Genomic DNA, 21,564 nt, shown 5'->3' with positions numbered 1-21,564 from the left:
TCAACGCGGCCCCAGTCGGGGGCCGTTAAAAGAGGCCCCAGCAGCGATTCTCCGTGATCTACCGGCCAAGTTCCCGCCGATGTCCGCTGGCGTGGTTCCAACCTGGTTCCACCTGGCGGAGCTCGGACGCGCGGCTGCGCTGGCCGTCCTGGTGGGGGGTGGGGGGGCGGAGGGATCAGACTCTGGGGCGGGCCTCCACGACGGACAGGCTCGCGATCGGGGGCTCCCAATCGGCGGGCGAGCGCGATCGGGGGGGGCCTTTCTTCTTCTGCGCTGGCCCACTGTGTGGCTCTGCCATGTTGTATGGGGGCCGGTGCAAAAACGGCCATCGCGCGCATGCGCGGACCCACGGCCGGCCGCTGTGCGCATGCGTGAACCAGCGGCCGGAAGTGCAGGGCCCTGTATTGGCAGCAGGAGCTGCGTGGAGCACGCTGGGCCCCCGATATCCCTCTTAAAACCGGAGAATCACTCCGGACATTTTGAAAATTCGTGCCCGTTATCCGGCAGACGTGGGGACATAGCCCCATTTTCGGAGAATCCCGGCCATGGTCTTGGAATACTGGCGTCAAAAGGCCACCGATTCCTTGTTTTGCTGGGGGCTAACAGGGAGCCATCATAGAGCTCGCAGCTCTAGCTGCCGATACGGCTGCCAGCACTTCCAGTTCAGAAGCCCATGCGCACGGCGGCGGACTGCTGTGCCGTGCTCCATGGTGGACTCAGCCCCTGGACCTGCACCGCCAAAGTTCTGCCCCGCATCGGTCGCTCGCGCGCCCCAGACCGCCCACCCACATTGCCCCTGGCCCTGAATGAAGCCCCCTCTGCCCGCCGATCGGCCCTCCCACGACTGTGGTGGCCCCGGACTGAGTCGACAGCCGACAAGCGACGATCCCGGATGGTGTGAGCACATGTAAACCACGCCATCGGGAATTCAGCCAGTCGGAAACAGAGCATCACGGGGCGGGGTAGGCCTCAGCCAATAGCCTGAGGTGTTGTACTCAAGGATTTTCAGGGGGCGTAGAATTTAAAAACTAGCGCCGCCCCTGATTTCGCCGTCAAATCGGATTGTCCACCTCGTCGCCAAACACGATTTCGGCGTTGGGGAGCGAAGAATGCAGCCCCAAATCTCTCACCATCCTGACTTAAAAATAAATCACCGTTCCTTCACTGTCACTGGGTGAAAATCCTGGAACTCCCTTCCTAACAGCACTGTGAGAGTACCTACACCATGGGGACTACGGTGGTTCAAGAATGCAGCTCACCACTGCCTTCGCAATCGGAAATTAGTGATGGGCAATAAATGCTCACTCAGTGAGCAAATAGAAAAACGGTGAAATGAGTTTTGAGGGCAAGTTTTCCCAATCTCAGCCCGGGAGAACCTTCAGTTCCTCTGGTGTGAAAGTGTGAAAAAGGAATAATCTGCCCTTTGATGTGCTAGGGATGAAGCAAGTGCCGTAGCTATGCTTGAACTCAGAATCTGTTGGCTGTTCTTGCTTTTACAATGTAATTAACAATTTCCAGCACTTCATCATGATGCATTTCTTGTTCTCGGGCATAACCTTCAATTACAAATTTTAGTATTGTCCTCCAAACAATAAGGTTTCAAGGCAGCTCTAGAAAGTGGATGTTGTCTTATATACAAACCTTCACTGCATTTCCTCCCACGCCAGCCTGTTGCACATGAGCACCCGTAGGGATCAGGCAGACAAAATCTATATCCACTGCAGCTCTTCTGACGTTTACAGTCCTCCTGGCAATTCCGGCCAAATTTTCCTCTTTCGCAGACTGAAAACCAGATAATGATCTGTTAATATTTTGAAGCTTGCACAGCCATTGCTCATCAGATACATGAGAGCTGAGTATTTTTAAAGCTTTGGCCACAGATGTTAATTTGTTCAAACACTCCCTCACCATCTTGGATGCCAATAGCCCCAGCGAAACCCAATAGTCTCCAGGCTGCTCAATCCTCTAATGATGACCCGCATATTAGTCCCCTCAAGCTCTGACGGTACAGGCTTGACGATATCTCGTACTGATTTAATCATCACCAGATCCGACTGGACCACATCAAGTACAAATATGCTTCACTTTCCTCTGCCAAAACTAATCCAGGATCAAAAATAACTCAACTTCTTCTCTCCATTAAACTTATTTCCTCCACTAAATGTAATGTCTTTGCACTCCTCTCCCCTGTATATCCACCCTGACCTTCAACAACAAATGCAACATGCCCAGAGTTTGTTTGCCACCAAAACAGAGAACCACTGTTCAGCTGCCTCTGTGACTTTCCTCAATTTACCTTTCCCACTAAGGCAAAAGTCCCTCCACCCTTTTCCTCCGCTGATCCTGAACCCCAGGATCTAAGTACCTATCTCCCCTTGCTCTTGAGACTTGCCCCTTATTCCCTTGAACTCATTGCCATTAGCTGCCCATCATGTGAGCTGACAAATTATTTCCTAGTGTTGGGTATTGCCCTGCCACCTCCCCACAAGCAGACATTATCTCCTCCTTCAATAGAAATATCCTCTAACCTTCTGGTGCAAACCATCAACACATTTCCAACCTCATTTACTCCTTCAAAGTTCATGAATGTGTCCAGGCCCCTCTATCTTGCAACTCTATGTTTGAGCATTTCCCAGTGGGATGTTAGGCCTACCACAACACCAGAGTGGCACTAATCATGGAAGATATCCACTATGACTATGCCTGTATCCTCCTCAGCCCTCTTGATCCCTCTGCAGCCAAGCACACAATCGAACTTGAATCCTCTCCTCTGCAGTCCAGCTCAGTGGGACTATCCTCACTTGGTTCCACTCCTACTTACAGTATATTCAGCGATTACTTAATTTCTCATCCACCCGTAATTATATCCGGAAACCTTCAAGGATCTAGCTTTTGTCCACTCCCATTTTTCATCTGCATGCTGCACCTTGATGACACTTTATGTCGGCAACATCTAGATCGAACATCTCCGCAGCAATTCTGCACCTTACGTGCTGCGTAAAACCCATCACTTTTACTGAGCATTTTCTCATTTATTTTCATAACTCGTTCATTAGCTTTGCATTTTTTTCCTTACAGCTCTATGAAACACCCTAGATGCTTTTTCCACATTAATGGCACTAGGTAAGTTGTTGTGGTGGGTGGTGTTGGTCTTTAGTGTACAATGGCTTGGATTGTACCACTGCACTGCACAATAGGTTGGGTTGTTGGGTCGAAGTGTGAAGTATGTTGGTACAAAGTAGTAATGTGCCTTCCGTGGCAGTCTTACGTTGCCAGACTGTTTGTCCGACAGCCAGCATCGGATATTCCCTTCAGCTAAATGTGCGTAAAACATCATTTTCAGCCCCTACCACAAACCCGCTAGTTCGCCGCCCATTCCCTTCCTTTCCCTGGCCAATGTCTGTTGCTGATTTAAACTACACACAATGCCCATAATATCACCCACTTGCCCGGTCCGTTTGCTGCTGGAAACCTTCAGTCATGCCTTAGTCATCTCCAACCTTGACTCTTTCAGTGCTTACGGGGCTGGTTTAGCACAGTGGGCTAAATAGCTGGATTTCAATGCAGAACAATGTCAGCAGCACGGGTTCAATTCCCGTACCAGCCTCCCCGAGCAGGCGCGGGAATGTGGCGACTATGGGCTTTTCACAGTAACTTCATACTTGTGACAATAAGTGATTATTATTATTATTATTATTTGTGGCCAAAACTCTGCTGCCAATGTCCTGTCCTAGTTTGTAAAACTTACTCATCCCCTCAGTTCATGCTGATGTACACTGGCTCCCTGTTCCCCAACACCTCAGAATTAAAATTCTCATCGCCATATTTATGTTTTTTCATGGCCTTGCCCCTCCCACTCTTACCTCTTCCAACCCTACAAATTTTTCCCGATCCCACAAGACACCCCACTCTCTTGACATTGTCCTCCTTTCTTTACCCATCCAGGATCAACACTCCGGCAATTCCTCCACAAATCCTTCTGGCTGCCTGGCCTTCCTTAAAACCCACTACGTTTACCAAGCATTTTCTCATTTATTGTCATAACTCGTTCATTAGCTTAGCATTTTTTTCTTACAGCTCTATGAAACACCCTAGATGTTTTTTCCACATTAATGGCACTAGATAAGCTGCTGTGTTGGGTGGTGTTGGTCTTTAGTGTACAATGGCCTGGATTGTACCACTGCACTGCACAATAGGTTGGGTTGTCAGGCTGTAGTGTGAAGTAGGTTGGTACAAAGTAGTAATGTACTTGGGTATCGAGTATAAAAGCTCGAAAATTATGTTACAATTACATAGAACGTTGGTTAGGCCACATTTGGAATTCTGCGTCCAATTCTGGTCACCGCACTACCAGAAAGATGTGGAGGCTTTGGAGAGAGTACAGAAAAGGTTTACCAGGATGTTGCCTGGTATGGAGGGTGTTAGTTATGAGGAGAAATTGAATAAACTAGGATTGTTCTCCCTGGAGAGACAGAGGCTGAGGGGTGGCCTGATAGAAGTTTATAAAATTACTAGTGTTATAGATAGGGTGAACAGTTGGAGGCTTTTTCCCAGGGCGGAAATGACGATTACAAGGGGGCACAAGTTCAAGGTGAGAGCGGAAAGATTCAGTGGAGATGTGCGGGAGAAGTTTTTTACACAGAGGGTGGTGGTGGCCTGGAATGCACTGCCATGTGAGGTGGTTGAAGCAGATACTTTAGCGACTTTTAAGACTTATCTGGATAGGACATGAGCAGACGGGGTATAGAAGGATACAAGAGGTTGGTGTAGATAGGACACGTGATCGGTGGAGGCTTGGAGGGCCTCCTGTTCCTGTGCTGTATTTTTCTTTGTTCTTTGTACAGTATATTAGTTATGGCACTGCAGTTCTTGTATGTTAGCTCAACACTGTCCGCAATGTTAGGTATCAGCCACACATGGTGCAAGAGGAGTCACTCGATTGAAGTATATAATATTTGGAATGGCCTTGACGAGGTGGATGTGGTAAAGATATTTCCTCTTGTGGGCAAGTCCAGAACCAGGGGGCACAGTTTTGAAATCAGGGGTCACCCTTTTAGGACAGAGATGAGGGAAATATTTTTCTCTCCGAGGGTTGACCGACTTTGGAACTGTCTGCCTCAGAAGGCGATGGAGGTGGAGTGACTGAATATTTTTAAGGCGGAGGTATATAGATTCTTGTTAGGCAACGGAATAAAAGATTATCTGGGGTAGATGGGAATGTAGGATAACAAACACAAACAAATCAGTCCCGATGTTATTGAACAGCGCAACAGGCTTGAGGGGCTGAATGGCCTATTCCTGCTCCTATTCGGATGTTCATATATTCGTATGTTTGCACTGAATGCTGGTAAGTGTTTGTTGTAAATATACATCTGTGAAGTATTACCCATTTTGTGTGAAAGCTATTTATCACTAAAATCAAAGCTTTGTTGCTGTAATCGCGCCAGTGATTTCTACTGGACACAGTTTTAGTTCTACGATGGTAGATGGCTTGTAGCTCTGTCGGTCAGTAGTTGAGCTCAGTACTAAACATTAAAATCTACAGGTCAGTTGTTTAGCTTATACAAAAAGTAATATGATGAATGGTATACGCATTCAATATCAACACTGAGACAAGTTCCACACGGATGACTGGTTTACAAAATCTCATTCTGCAATGGTGCTAATTTTGTTTCCTCACCAATCTCACAGTTTTCTCCAGTAAAACCTGGTCCACAGATACACTCCCCTGTGCCTTCATGACAGATTCCTCCATTCAAACAATCAGGGCAGTCCTTATCACACGCGGTACCCCATTTCCTATCAGGACAAGCTGAAACAAAACATAATGCAAGTAGAATATAAAATTACTATTCTGTAACTATCGAATCAAATGCAGCTAAAGCTCGCGCAACACTTTCTGGGCACGCATCCTGGTGACATTTCAGAATTCCGTTTTATGCAAAAAGCACGATTCATCTTTAATTTTTGAAGTGTGGGTGCGATATGCTTCCTTCCATCTGCTTGCTATTTCACCTACACGCTGGAGAGTACAAAACAAAGTAACTTTACATGCAGTGAATTCCTGTCATTTTTACCTTATGTACGAGATGTGTACTTACCACCCAGCCTTCAAAACAGATGAGGTAAATGCCTTTAACACTGAGACCTACCCCACAAACTCACACACATGGAAATTTTAAAATTGAAGAGAAGTATTAATAGTCAGATCAGAAATTTTCCCCACATGTTTTACAATTCATTCAAGGCCAACATTATTACTCTCAGGGCAGAATTTTACGGCCCACTTCCGGCGGCGGGATTTACCCAACCCGCCAAAGTCAATGGGCTTTTAAACGACTTGTCGCATTTTCCCCTTAGTGGAGGGGGGGATAACCAGGGGGCATAGATTTACGGTAATGGGCAGGTTTAGAGGAGATGTAATGAAAACCTTTTCACACAGAGGGTGATTGGAATCTGGAACTCATTGCCTGAAAGGGTGGTAGAGGCAGGAACGCTCACAGCATTTCTGAAGTATTAAGATGAGCACTTGAAATGCCATTGCATACAAGGCAAGGGCCAAGTGCTGGAAAATGGGATTGGAAAGGATACGTGCTTACTGGGATGGGCCAAAGGGCCTGTTTCCGTGCTGTAAAACTCTATGACTCTATTTTGCAGCTGCATTGGGGCCCTTAAGTTCCACTCTAGGAATCGTTTGCCCATAATGAGTCTCCAGGTTCGACATCTTTGCTCAGATGAGAGAGGATTACTATGCACGGGCATTTATCGGTATTGGAATTAAGGAAAATGATTCAGTGCAGCAAAGTAATCAGAAAATGCTAGGGTAGTTGTTGGCAGATTAGGGAGTTAATATCGATGGACTCGATGGGCCGAAAGGCCTCCATCTGCGCGGTAGGAATTCTATGGTTCTATGCTACGGCAGACCTTCGCATCCATTGCTGAGTTGTGAAGAAGCCAGGCTCAGTTGTTGCTTTAATGCTTTCTCGACAATATGCTGCAGGATTCCCGACGGCGTGGAGGTGGCCACAATGGGGAACCCCATTGGCTGACCGCGTGAACGGAGAATTCCGCTGCCAGCGAGGCTGCGCCACGCTGAAAAATGGCACTCGTGATTTTTTGGTGATCTGATAATATTATGGTTTTTTTAAAACCTTGTGGTATTTTAAGTTTTAGAACGGAGTCTTGGAAGGAATGTGATCCCATGCCATTGTTAGTGTGCAATGCATAAATTGTTGCACATTTCAGCTTTTGAAAAACCCCACTTTAGTAACAACCCTTTCATTTAATTTTTAAAATATATTATAGTCTTCGTGTTTTCCTTGTACTGACAGAACAGTTGTAGGGATGGATATTTGTGGCCAAGTGAACTACCATTTACATCTATTAGCCTAATACTGTGGCTTGTATCTGTCTGTGTGAAACTACCCCATTTTTCTGCTAAATTTAGACAAGGACTTACCCCGGACAATAAGTCTGAAGTAAGCTCCTTTCAGAAAAAACCCGCTGAGCGTTGTTGTGCTATAAACACAAGTGTGGGAAGGAGTCGCATTTTCAATCTTCAAGGAAACAGTCCCATTCTCTATTTCGTTCACGTGGATTGTACTGTAGTAGGTACCTAAGATAAAAACACAGCCCTTTATACATCTGAAAGGCTTGTCAAGAATTCAGTAAGACAGCTGAAGGGGATGAGATAGATTGGAAGAGAAGGAAAGGAACACATTTTCAGCAACATTTGGAACATTGGAATAACTTGAAGAAATGACCAAGGTTCCTTAGGTTGTCCACCACCATTCAGGTACATAGTACTGCAGTGATAATTAAGTTGCTGACTAACAACAAGCGATTTGTCTGCAACAGACTCGGCAAGATGCAAGAAAAGTCGCTCCATCCAGTAGAGCAGAGAGTTGAGAATTGCATGCCTGAGGTCACCTTTCTCCCCCACCCAGCATGCTTTACTTATCACATGTCAGATAGAATTACTGTCATAGCCCCCCCCCGTATGAACTGAGACCTTCACAAAGGATCATCGTTGGATCATTGGAGGTAAGTGTGGGGCAGAATGGGGGTTGTGGGGAGAGGGGCCACTGGCAGGGCAGTGGATTTCTGTAGCGTCCTTCTTGCCTGGTGTTAGGTCCCTCAATCAGGCACTGTGCCTCTCCTCAAAGGGGACCACTCCTCCAACTTTTAACAGGGGTGTTACGACCCTTTTCATTAGGAGCAGGAAACCCATATGAGTCCTTGCGATTAGCGAAGGTAAAGACTTCATATGACACCAGGTAGGCAGGCAACAACGAGGTTTAATTACTTTACTCACAATGCTACAATTACATTACATCTCAACCAACAGGGTCACCCTCCCTGATTTGCTCCCAGGTCGAGATTTATATCCTGTGAGGTTCCTCCCACTTAGGGGGGTGCCTGGGGAGTACGTACTCCAAATTGTAGGAGGGGAACCATATACAATATAGGATTTGACCCCTAAGGGGGTCGTTATACCCCTGTTAAATGCCTGAGCCACAATTAAATCCCTGTGGACTCAAGGATAATTGACTTTAAGTGGCTTATTGGTGAGCCTAATTGACATTACAGTCAGTGGAATTCCCATGTTATGCCCTTCTTGCCCAAACCTCAATAAATTCGGAACAATTTTTCTAATGCCAGGCATCAGACGCGGGCACTCCTGCCCAATTCTCTGGGACCTCCCATTATCATTCCCACTCCGACAAGCTCCATTAATTTCTGCCCATCATGTGTTAATTTGCACCTACGTACTGCCTACCTGCTACTGTCCTATTTCCTCCTCAGCTACATTATGCGATTCGACTATCCAGTTCCACTCTTCCTGCAGGAGAAGCTGACACACTGCTCAACAGAGAGGTCAAGAGCAGGATTGTTTGACTCACCGTTACACTTCCACATGACATCTTCATTCACGGCACTCAGTCTCTGGACTACAAGCAGAGCTGTTTCACCCTTGTTCACCGTAGTTGTGAGCTTGTTGGGGTAGAATTCAGCTGGAAATTGAAAATAAAGTCAGTTTTAAGTTTTTCTTTTTTTTAAATAATCTTTATTGTCACAAGTAGGCTTACATTAACACTGCAGTGAAGTTACTGTGAAAAGCCCCTAGTTGCCATATTCCGGCGCCTGTTCGGGTACACGGAGGGAGGATTAAGAATGTCCAAATTACCTGACAGCACGTCTTTCAGGACTTGTGGGAGGAAACCGGAGCACCCAGAGGAAACCCAGGCAGCCATGGGGAGAATGTGCAGACTCCACACAGACAGCGGCCCAAGCCGGAAATTGAACCTGGGACCCTGGAGCTGTGAAGCAACAGTGCTAACCACTTTGCTACCATACCACCCACAATGCCACCCAAGTTTCACAACAATGCCACAGACACTGACAGTAATAGCAGAGAAGGATATACTAAATTACCATCCAGGGCACAGCAGGCTCACCAAACACATGATGGGGGAACAGTTGCCAAATACTGATACAATGGTCATGGAAGATGAAGAGTTACTGGATACAAAAATGGTTTGTGATGTAAGTTTGTGAGTTAACAAACAGACATTCCTAATGAATGATTAAACAGAGGTGGGCACATGTACGAGGATATTGGACGGCACGGTAGCATAGTGGCTGGCACTGTTGCTTCACAGCTCCAGGGTCCCAGGTTCGATTCTCGGCTTGGGTCACTGCCTGTGTGGAGTCTGCACATTCTCCCCATGTCTGCGTGGGTTTCCTCCAGGTGATCCAGTTTCCTCCCACAATTCCCAAAAGACGTGCTGTGAGGTGAATTGAACATACTGAATTCTCCCTCTGTGTACCCGAACAGATGCCGGAATGTGGTGACTAGGGGATTTTCACAGTAACTTAATTGCAGTGTTAATGTTAGCCTACTTGTGACAATAATAAAGATTATTATTATTATTATCTTATGGGGTTAAATTTAGTTGATCTTCTAAGTTGCCTTGATTGCTCTGGGCATGGTGGGTATAACCAGTTCTGAAGTTAAGTAGTCTACATTACGGAGACCAAACACAGAATGCATAACCGCTTTCCGTGCATTTACACTGCAGTCTTTCCCACGTTTTCATATATTTTCTTCTTCTTTCTGTTTATGCAACAGTTTTGCAAATTTGTACATCTACATGAGTATTCCAAAACTGTGAACTGGTAAATAATATCAAAGGACGTAGTCTAGTTTAGCCCACTCTGAAGTAGTGATTATTGATTGTGTAAATTGTGCATAAAGTTGTCTCATAACTGTTGCAGGAAAACAGTATTAAGCCATATTAAACATCAGATGTGCATTTCTTCTAGTGCTTATCCTGTGATATGGCTGAAGGAATCAGTTATCATCATATTCTCTGTTTTCATATGAAACAAATGTAATTATGAAAATGTAGATTTTTTATTCATATTAATGCGCAATATTAATTTTTGAAATGTAATTTTGGGGGGAGGGAGTGCGGGGTTGAAGGGTATCTAATACTCTTGCACCAACCCTGAATGTATAGAATCCATAGAATCCTTACAGTGCAGAAGGGGGCCATTCAGCACATCGAGTCTGCACCGACCAAGGCCAGCTCTGCTGCCCTATCCCCATATTGGACATTGATCATGGCCAATCCACCTAACCTGCACATCTTTGGAGCTACATAACTGTAGCAGTTGCAACATAACACTGGAGGAGACTAGAGCACCCTGCTTCATAGAGAAGGAGTCACTGATTCATCAGAATGGTAAGAACCATCTGTAAAACACACGCATTGGGAAAGTTTTCAGTGATCATCTTTGGGATGTCATTAAATGCTATCTGATCATCTCAGATGCCATAAGATAATGCATCATGAATTTAAAAATAGCTAATGTAGTTAATATAGTTCATAACAATAGGTATTATTTAACACTGGTTGTGAGACTTATAAAGTGATCTCTCACAAAATGAATTATAAATTAGTTACCTGAGCTGAAAATCCATTTATCAATAAATTATGGAAGATAATGGTGAATGGACAAAGCCACCTCTGGAAGCAGAAACAAATGCAGTGGGATTCTCCCTCCTGGGAGACTAAGACCCCACGCCGGCGGGAGAACCGGCGCCAACCACTCCGGCTTCAGCAGCCCCCGAAAGTCTGGAATTCTCCGCACTTTTGGGGGATAGGTGGACGACGAGGGGTTGGCGCCGCTCCAGCCGGCACTGAAGGGACTGCGCAAGTTTGCGAATGCGGTGAAGGGCCGGCATGATCTTGCGCACACGCGGAACTGCCAGCATGGTTCCGTGCATGCACAGAACGGCCGGTGTATTTTGGCGCATGAGCATGGGGTTTCTCTTCTCCGCGCCGGCCATGGCGGAGCCCTACAGTGGCCCAGCGCGGAAGGAAAATGTGCCCCACGGAACAGGCCCGCCCGCAGATCGGGCCCCGATCGCGGGCCAGGCCACCATGGGGGCCCCCCACGGGTCGAATATCCCCGCGCCCCCGAGCACCACGCCCACCGATTTACCCGCCAGGTCCCATCGGTTTGTAAGTTGAGTGATTCATGCCGGCGGGTGTGGCCAAAAATGGACGACCGCTCGGCCCATGGGGGCCCGGAGAATTGCTGGGGGGGGGGGGGGGGGGGGGGGCGCTGCCAACGGCCCCCAATTGGCGTGGCGGGAACCCCGGCGCCGCCCAAAAAACGGCGCCCGACAATAGGGCAGCCGGCGGAGGGACGGGATTCGCGCCGCCGACCCGACGGGGGGTTGGAGAATCCCGGCCAAGGAATTTCATAGGAACCTTCATAATCTTTTGCTGCTTACACCTTTGATAAAATATTCCAAGGGATTATTTTAGCAACATTGTGAGACACAATGCTGAAAACATGATGTCCAAGGGTGCATCTTATAGAGTTACAACATTTTAATGGCACTGAACAATGATGAAACTTGAAGATGTTTAACGTAGTGAGCAAAGAGAAAAGTCCTCCCTCGACAAACAGCCCCAAAGAAAACCAAACATCGTCCAGTAGCTATTTTCTGGAATGCCTGTACAATACGATTGTTGCATTTTAGTATCTTACAATAGATTCTTCGGATTTGAAGTATTTTGGGACATTTTGAGAGATGTGATTGCATTCGAACTGAATTTAAAGCTGTAATAATTGGGTGTTTGGATGTTCAGTTGCTGAATATATCTAGGCTGACAGCAATAGATTTCTGGGCACTCAGGAAATCAGCGGGTACTGGGATAGGGAAGGAAGGTGGAATTGATGTTGACGTTTAGCCATGGCCTCACTGAATTGAAGGCATGGTCACATAGTGGTTACGGGACTAGTAATCTTTTTTTGTCCCACCAGTGGTGGACATTGTCGCAGGTGGAATGGGAAAATTTAAAAAGTAGCCAAAATTAGCCACGATTTGGCAGCCCCGCTAGCCTTGGGTGCCAATCCCGTAATGGCCGCTAATCGTGTGAGAGGCCAAAAACAGAGGAGGCGGGATGATCGGGCCGGGTTGGAGAATTTCAGGGCCGGGCGCGATTCACACGTCGCTGCCCCAACGCCGGTCCGCCGATTCTCCATTGACCGGAAAATCGGCGCCATTGGCACTGGCTACTTGTCGAAAAATCCATGTCAGAGCAGGAAATGGAGAGCGTACAGGGCCATCACGTTCCTGTAAAGGTAAAAGGTGGGACAAAAAGTCTAGAGAACCCTGGATGTCAAGGGATGGACTAGGAAAAAAGGGAGGCTTATGACAGAAGGCTGAAAACAGTGCATGCCTTAGAGCAGCATAGAAAATGCAGGGTGGGTACTTAAAATATAAATCAAAAGAGGGAATAGGGGGCATGAAAAAACACTGGTGCGGAAAATAAAGGAGAATTCCAAAGTGCTTTATAAGTATATTAACAGCAAGGGGGTAACCAAGGCAAGAGTAGGGTCTATTCGGGATCAACGTGGCAACCTGTGTGTGGAGCTTAAAGATGTAGGTGAGGTATTAAATGAATATTTTACATCGGTGTTCACTATGGAGAAGGTCCATGTGGGTATAGAAAGCAGTGATATAATTGAACCAATTAGCATTGAGATGAGGAGGTGTTAGCAGTTTTAGCAGGGTTAAATTGGATAAATCCCCAGGCCCAGATGAGATGTATTCTAGGCTGAAGCCTGAGGGAAGAGAGGAGATTGTTGAGGCTCTGACGTTAATTTTCAAATCTTCTCTGGCAACAGTAGAGGTGCCAGATGACTGGAGTACATCTAATGTGGTGTCATTATTCAAGAAGGGAAGTAGGGAAGAACCAGTAGTTACAGGCCAGTAAGTCTAACAACAGTGGTAGGAAACTTATTGGAAATAATTCTGAGGGACAGAACTAATCTCCACTTGGAGAGGCAAGCATTATTCAAGGATAGTCAGCGTGGGTTTCTTAAGTGGGGATCATGTCTCATAAATTTGAGTGAACTTTTTGAGGAGGTGATTCGGTGTGTAGATGAGGGCAGTACTATGGATGTAGTCTGCATTGGTTTCATTAAGATATTTTACGAGTCCACATGGGAAACTGATCAAGAAGGTAAGAGCACATGGGATCCAGGGCAATTTGGAAAATTGGATCCAATATTGGCTTCATGGGATGAGGCAGGGACTGTTGGTTGAAGGTTGTTTTTGTGACTGGTAGCCTGGTGGCGATTCTCCGAGCCCTGCGCCGGGCCGGAGAATCGCTGCAACCGCGCCATGGCGCCCCGACGCCGGCGCGTGATTCTCCGAGGTGCGGAGAATCAGCGCCATTTGCGGCAGCGCGTTTGGCGCGGCGCCGGCCGCTGGTATCGGCGAGGCTGCCGATTCTCTGGCCCGGATGGGCCGAGCGGCCGCGCCGATACGACAGAGTCCCGCCGGCGCTGTGCATCCCTGGTCGCTGCCGGTGGGAACTCTGCGCGAACGGTCGGTGGGGTTGGCCTGTGTGGGGGGGGGGGGGGGGGGGGGGTGGGCTCCTTCACTGAGGGGGGGGGCCTCCGATGGGGTCTGGCCCTCCCACCCCCCCCAGGCCTACTTAATGGCGCGGCCGGCCCCTGAACACTGACGCCACGTTGGTCGGGGCTGGCGCACTAAAGAAGTCGTTGGCGCGGCCCAACTACGCATGCACGGGTTGTTGAGGTGCCCATTTGGCGCTGCGAAAGGAGGCTGGAGCGGCATGAACCGCTCAGGCGCCGTGCTGGCCCCCTATGGGGGCCAGAATCGGTCGTATTCGGGCCCCGTTCGCGCCGTTGTGAAATGCGACGGCATTCACGATGGCATGAATACTAGGGCTCCATATTGGAGAATTGCCCCCCTGTATCCAGTGGTGTACTGCAGGGATCGCTGTTGAGTCCCTTGTTTTCTGTAATGTACATTAATGATCTAGATGGGAATGTGGGTGGTATGCTCAGTAAGTTTGAAGATGAAACAAAAATTGATAGTGTTATAAATAGTGAGGAGGAAAACCTCAGATTACAGGGTAATATAGATAGGCTGGTCAGATGGGCAGAACAGTGGCAAATGGAATTTAACCTTGAAAAGTGTGAGGTGATGCATTTTGAGAGGACTAACAAGGCAAGGGAATACACAATGAACAGTAGGATGCTGGGAAATACAGAGTTCCAGAGAGATCTTGGGGTGCATGTCCATAGTTCCCTCTAGGCAGTAAGACAGGTAGATAAAGATGGTTAAGAAGGCATATGGGATGCTTTCCTTTACTAACCGAGGCATAGAATGTAAGGTTATGATGGAGCTGTATAAAACACATGTTAGGCTATAGAGTACTGTGTACAGTTCTAGTCGCCACACTATTGGAAGGATGTGATTGCACTCAGAAGGGTGCAGAGGAGGTTCACCAGGTGCTACTTGGGCTGGAGCATTCCAGCTGTGAAGAGAGGCTGGTTAGGCTGGGGTTGTTTTCCTTGTTGCAGACAAGGCTGAGGAGGGACCTGATTGAGGTGTACAAAATTCTGAAGGACATAGATCGGGTAGATAGGAAGAAACCTTTCCCCTTAGTTGAGGGCTCAATACCAGGAGGGCATAGATTTAAGGTGAGGGGCAGGAGATTTAGAGGGGATTTGAGGAAAAGCTTTTTCACCCGGAGGATGGTAGGAATCTGGAACTGACTGACTGAAAGGGTGGTTGAGGCAGGGAACTCTCACAACATTTATGAAGCATGTAGATGAGCACTTGGAACGCCGTAGCATAGGAGGTTATGGACCAAGTGCTGGAAAATGGGATTAGAATAGATAGGTGCTTAATGTCTGGTACAGACACGGTGGACCAAAGGGCCTTTTTCTGTTCTGTAAAACTCTATGACTCTGCCCAAGCTGTTACGTTTGCTGAAGTTCAAGAAGCTGGCTCACTACCACATGTCCATGGCAATTAGGGATGGGCAATCAATGGCTTTGCCAACCACACCAGATTCCATGAATGAAATAGAACGGTGGAGCAGGCTCGACTGATTGAATGGCCCAATTCAACTCCTATTTCTTGTTTTCCTAAGTGCATTGCTGATCATGGGCCAATTTAGAGATCAGTAAAGGATCACCAATCACAGTCATACAAATCCATTTATTTAGATGCGCTAGTTGGGCAGTCACAAACCTTTATTACCTTTTGTACTCTCTCTAGCACTTGCCTCCCAATTTCTGAATGCTCTAGCAGGGTAGGCCTCATGCCCTACATGCTCGAGGGTATCTACCTTTTGTCCTAATATCTGGGCAGGTCAAGTAGTGGGCAAAGGATAATAAATAGAAAACTCGACTTCCATTTGCTATTGGTTCCATCCTGTGACTCCGCCAGATGCTACACAAGTGACAGCGGGATATTAAACTGGACCTTCCTTTGGACTTTAAATACCAAGAAAATCTATTGAACAATAGATGAAGAGGATAAGTAGCAAAAACTTAATGTGTCTTTGAGCTGTTAAACTTTCCTGTCTCATTTAATAGAAAACAATACTTAACAACTCTCTGATAAGCTATGCCCAACTCACTTTTCTTAACCAGCAACTCTTTCTCCATGTCATTTGATTTCTATCTTAACTAATACTCTTTCCAACTTTCAAATAGGCAAAGACTCCAAATGAACTGAATTGAGTTGAGAAATCCAGACCCATAGATATCCCTAAAGAAGCTACAGATCCATTGGTGTCTTTTTACAATCCAAAGGCAATGTCAATCAGAGATTTCAACAAATTAATTGGACTGTCCCTATTTATGAATGGGCATGAGATGGGCCATTTGTTATTTGCCTTGCCCGATTGGATTCAAGTTCCAACAATGGGACTGAATATCAGGCAGCTTGTGTATAACAGGAAGCCAGTGCAATGTCATCCACCACAAATCTCTACCCACCTACAAAACAACATTGTAAATTAGTAGTACAAAATTTGACTGCTGCTTAAAAAAGAGACATGATAGCAACGTTTTTCATCTTTCACGCATCAGGATAGCTCGTAAGAAATCACTAACTGTAAAGGGGGAACAACTATTTATACTGCATGGGAAGAGAATGCAGCATTAACCGTTGTTACCCCATTACTGCTGGTAATTTCTTGTGTGCTATCCTGCTGCGTGCAAGATGAAAAGCTATGATAGCATGTCTCTTTTTTCAGCAAGAAAAGAAAGACATGTTTTTATACAGCATTTTCACAACCTTAACGTGTTTTACAGCCAATGAACTACTTTTTAAGAGTAGCTGTAATTGTAATATCGGAAATGCAGAAGCCAATTTTCATCCATTGAGATCCCATAGCAGCAATGTGAGAGTGCCCAGTTGAACATAGAACATAGTGCAGAAGGAAGCCATTCGGCCCATCGGGTCTATACCGACCCACTTAAGCCCTCACTTCCACCCTATCCCTGTAACCCAATAACCTCTCCTAACCCCTTGATTTTTGTGATTTATGGGGATGTTGCTCGAGGGATAAATATTGATTGGGACACTCAGGATAATTCCCCTGGATCTTCCTCAAAATAGTACCATGGGATATTTGACTTACACCTGAGCAGGCAGATGGGACTCTTGTTTAATGTCTCATTTAGAAGGTGGCATCTCCAGCAGTGCTTGATCCCCTCAGTAACATTTTTTGTACTCATGCCTTGGACTGGCACTTGATGCCAGAAGCTTGGGAATCAGAGGTAAGAGTGCTGTCAACTGAGCTTTGGCTGGACTTCCAGTGGTCGCCATGGAGTGAGCGGTCACACATTTGGTAGCTCCCGCTCAAGGTAGAATTTTTCAGTCCTTTCCCCATCTGAGGGGTGGAATCTTGGATGGAAAGAGGTGTAGGAGTGCCAAGAGAAGGTGTAACTCCCTTGGTGTGGCTGGTAGATGCATCCACAAACTAGCATTGGGTCGAGAAGAAGACGACTGGTGGAGCAGGAGAGTCTTTGTGCTCCACAGGTTAAGATGGCGGAGGGTAAAGGGCCTGTCCTGCCTGCCCAGTGGTCAAGGGAGCAGCTGGTGCACATTTTAAATGAAACGTTCAGCCAGCAGAAAAGGGAAGCCCTGGAGGACCTGGTAAAGCTGGTAACGCCGCTCAAAGCAGGGATTGACCGGGTGGAGCACAGGCTGGTGTCACAGGTCCAGGCGATCCGGATAGTGGAGGAGGCAGTGAGGGAGAGCACAAGCAGCAGCTTGGCTTGTTGGTGGCTGAGGTGGGGGTGATACGGGAGACCCAAAAGAGGCTAAAGGAGAAGGTGGAGGATCTGGAGAATCGCTCCAGAAGGCGAACTTTGGGGATGCCCGAAGGCATTGAAGGAGCGGAGGCCGGCACGTATGTGGCCAAAATTCTGGAAAAGCTGGTGGCGGAGGGGGCTTTGACCGGCCTGTGGAGGTCGACCGAGCACTGATGAAAAGGCCGCAGGTGGGCGAGATGCCGAGGGCGATGGTGGTGCGGTTGCACCGCTTCTTGGACAAAGAGAAGATTCTTCGGTGGGCGAGGCAAACAAGGAAATGCACCTGGGAGGGGAACAAGACTTGGGCGCAAAACTGGCGAGGAGGAGAGCCGAGTTTAATCGGGTCAAGGCTGCCCTCTTCAAAAAGGGAGTGATGTGAGGAGCGCTGTACCCGGCCCGTCTCTGGGTGACTTTGCAGAATTGAGAATACTATTTTGGTATGCCAGAGGAGGCGATGGAGTTTTTGAGTAGGAGAAGAAGGACACTGAATTTTTGAGGAGGTGTGAGAAGGTGTTTTCTTTTGGTTGTTTTCGGAGAGCTTTTCCTCCTTTGAAGTGTTTTGTTGGCTTTGGTGACAGGGTGCTTTGGGAGCATCAAGGGCGAGTGCACCTTTTTTTGTTTCTTTGTTTTTGAGGTAAGGTGGACGGGGGGCAGCAGCGGGAAGGGGAATGAGGGTGGATAGGAGGTTTGGAGGCCTTGGGCGGGGAGCTGCCCTGCTAGCTGGGTGGGCTAGTTAATGGGAGCACAGTGACGGGTGGTCAGGTGGTTGATACAGGGGATGGATGTGGCTGTTGTTTTGTTTGGGGGCGGGGGGTACTGACAAGGGTGTGGTTACAGTGGCGCAGCAGGAAAGAGAGTGATGACAGTGGACATCCAAGGGTGGGCCTAGACGGTCGCCTGACATGGGCCGGGGGCTGGCCCAAAAAGGGGTATGGTTGATTGGCAGGGGAAGGAGCGGGGAGCCGCCCGACCACGTTGATTATGTGGAACGTGAAGGGGCCGAATGGGCCGGTCAGCAGTCACCCGTGTTCGCGCACCCAAGGAGTCTGAAGATGGACTTATTTAAAGATGGAGATCAGGCAATTCTGAGAAAAGGATGGGGAGGGCAAATGATCCATTCTGATCTGGACATGAAGATGAGGGGGCTGGCGGTGCTGGTAAATAAGCGGCTGGCGTTCGACGCGGGGAATATTGCGGCAGATTTGAGGGGAGGAGGTTTGTGATGGTTAGTGGCAAGCTGGCGGGGATTCCGGTGGTCCTTGTAAAAGTTTATGCTGCTAATTGGGATGATGTGGCGTTTATGAGGTGGGTGCTTGCTAAGATTCCTGACCTGGACTCTGATCGGTTGATCATGAGGGTTGGGGTGGATTAACACGGTCATTGAGCCACGTTTGGATTGGTTGAGCCCGAGGTTGGCGACGGTGTCGGCGGTGGCGAAGGAGCTGAAGGTGTTCATGGGGCGTGTGGAGGGGCTGGACCTGTGGAGGTTTGGGAGGCCAAGGGTGAAAGGAATATTTGTATTTTTTCCATGTGCCACGGCTGTACTCCCAAATTGATGTTTTTGTGGTGACAAGGTGTTGTTGGTGGGGGTGATCGATTCGGAGTATTCGCCGATTGTGGTCTCAGACCATGCACCACACTGGGTGGGTTTGCGAGTGAACCGGGGGAGGGGAAGGGTTTTGGGTATGGGGCCCGGTGCCCACAGTGGAGGCTGGATGTGGAGCTGTTGGCGGATGTGGAGGTATGAGAGCGGGTGGAGACCGCCATTTGGGGGTATGTGGAGCTGAACGACATGGGGGAGGTCATGGCCGCGACGCTGTGGGACGCACTCAAGGCGGTGGTTCGGAGGGAGCTTATTTCAATTGTGTACATAAGGAGAAGGCAGAATGGAGAGAGATGGCAAGGCTGGTGAAAGAGATTTTGAGGGTGGACAGGAGGTACTCGGGGACCCCAGAGGCAGGCAAATTGAAGGGAAAGCAGAGGCTCCAGATGGAGTTTGGGTTGGAAGGCGGTGGGGCAGTTGCAGAGGGTCAGAGGGGCAATATACGAGCATGGGGAGAAGGCGAGTAGGATGTTGGCCCACCAGCTTGAGAAAACAGGAGGCGGCGAGGGAAATTGTTCGAGTGAAAGACGGGATGGAAAGGACAGTGGTGGACCCGGTGGGGGTGAATGGATTGTTTGAGGAATTTTACAGGAGATTGTATGAATCGGAGACCCGGGACGGAGGGTAAGGGAATGCGGCGGTTCCTGGATGGGCTGGAGTTTCTCAGGGTGGACGAGGAGTTGGTGCAAGGTTTGTGGCCCCTGTGGGATTGAGGGAGGCGATGGAGAGTTTCGGGGTGATGCAGGCAGGGAAGGCCCCGGGCCCGGATGGGATCCCAGTGGAATTTTATAAAACATTTGGGAGGACCTGGGGCCTGTGGTAGTATGACTAGGGGTATTACGGTACCTGGGAGTATGAGCTGCCATTGGTGCAGAGGTCTCGCTGCTCATTGGCCCAAGTATTGTGTTCTCTGTAGTCTTATTGGCCAAGAGGAAGGTAGCTCCGCCTACGAGGTGGGGTATAAGAACCCGTGTTCCCCAGCAGCCAGGCCATTTCTGTACGTCTGCTGCCGGGCTCACTTCTTGCTGATTAAAGCCTTTCGTTTTGGACTTCACCTACGTTTCGTGTCCATTGATTGTGCATCAGGGCCATTGCTGGTGATGAGTCTGGGGAGAGGGGGGATCTCCCCCCTTCCTCAACGCAGGCATCCGACTTAAGGCAGTTCTCCGGGTACAAGATCAACATGGGAAAGAGCGAGGTGTTCACGATTGAGACCAGAGGCCAGGAGAGGAGATTGGGGGAGCTTCTGTTTAAGGTGGTGGGGGAAGAGTTTCAGATATTTGGGCATCCAGTTGACGCGGGGTTGGGCGCAGTTACAAAAGTTAAATTTGACTTGGCTGGTGGAACAGATGAAGGGAGATTTTCAGAGGTGGGATGTGCTGTCACTGTCGTTGGCGGGATGGGGGCAGACAGTGAAGATGACGGTGCTGCCAAGGTTTCTGTTTATATTTCAGAACATTCCGATCTATGTACCGAAGTCATTCTGTAAGAAGTTTAATACTCTGATTTGGGGGTTTGTGTGGGCAGCGAAGACACCGTGAGTCAAGAGCGTTTTTTGGAGTGGGGGCAAGGTGGGGTGGGGGGTGGGAGTGGTGTTGACGCTGCCGAATATAATGAATTACTACTGGGTGGCTAATATTGGCTAACATTGCTATTGACAGGAAATGGGTAGTGGTGGAGGAGTCGGTATGGGATGGATGGAGGCGGCTTCTTGCAGGTGAACGAGCTTGAGGGCATTGTTAACAGCGCCTCTACCGTTCTCACCGACCAGGTACTTTGTGAGCTCAGTGGTGGTGTTGGCCTTGAGGGTATGGGGGCAGTGGAGGCAGCGTTTGAGACTGGAGGGTGCCTCGGTGTGGGAACCGATCTGTGATCATCATAGGTTTGCACATGGGGAGCTGGATGCGAGGTTTTGGGGGCGGTGGCTTGCAGGCATTGAGCTATCCAAGGACCTGTTCGTAGGGGGCAGCTTTACGATATTAAAGGACCTGGAGGAAGAGTCCGAGCTGCCTATAGGGAATGGGTTCAGGTCCTTGCAGGTCCAGGATTTCGTGAGGAGGGAGTTGCCTTCCTTTCTCGGGTTGCCACCCTTGGGGCTGCAGGATTAGGTGTTGTTGAGAGAGGGGTAGATAGAGATAGAGAAATACAGCACAGAACAGGCCCTTCGGCCCACGATGTTGCGCCAAACTTTTGTCCTAGGTTAATCATAGAATTTTGGACAATTTTTCATGGCCAATCCACCCAACCTGCACATCTTTGGACTGTGGGAGGAAACTGGAGTACCTGGAGGA

At 48.2% G+C, this 21,564-nt stretch overlaps 1 protein-coding gene across 1 annotated transcript in view; it reads right to left on the bottom strand.

The window, feature by feature from the left end:
- The window catches only part of tie1 (tyrosine kinase with immunoglobulin-like and EGF-like domains 1), a 111,952-nt gene that overhangs the window by 63,388 nt on the left and 27,000 nt on the right, over positions 1-21,564 (bottom strand). The window contains exons 3-6 of the mRNA XM_038793959.1: positions 8,904-9,014; positions 7,460-7,615; positions 5,681-5,812; positions 1,642-1,782 (exon numbers count right to left, since the gene is read on the bottom strand). Coding sequence (XP_038649887.1) covers positions 1,642-1,782; positions 5,681-5,812; positions 7,460-7,615; positions 8,904-9,014 — 540 coding nt within the window. The remainder of the gene's footprint in view (positions 1-1,641; positions 1,783-5,680; positions 5,813-7,459; positions 7,616-8,903; positions 9,015-21,564) is intronic.

The sequence above is a fragment of the Scyliorhinus canicula genome, chromosome 4, assembly GCF_902713615.1.
Source record: "Scyliorhinus canicula chromosome 4, sScyCan1.1, whole genome shotgun sequence".
NCBI classification, from domain to species: domain Eukaryota; kingdom Metazoa; phylum Chordata; class Chondrichthyes; order Carcharhiniformes; family Scyliorhinidae; genus Scyliorhinus; species Scyliorhinus canicula.
The sequence above is the reverse complement of the archived record's forward strand: the minus strand, read 5'-3'. Positions and strand labels throughout refer to the sequence as shown.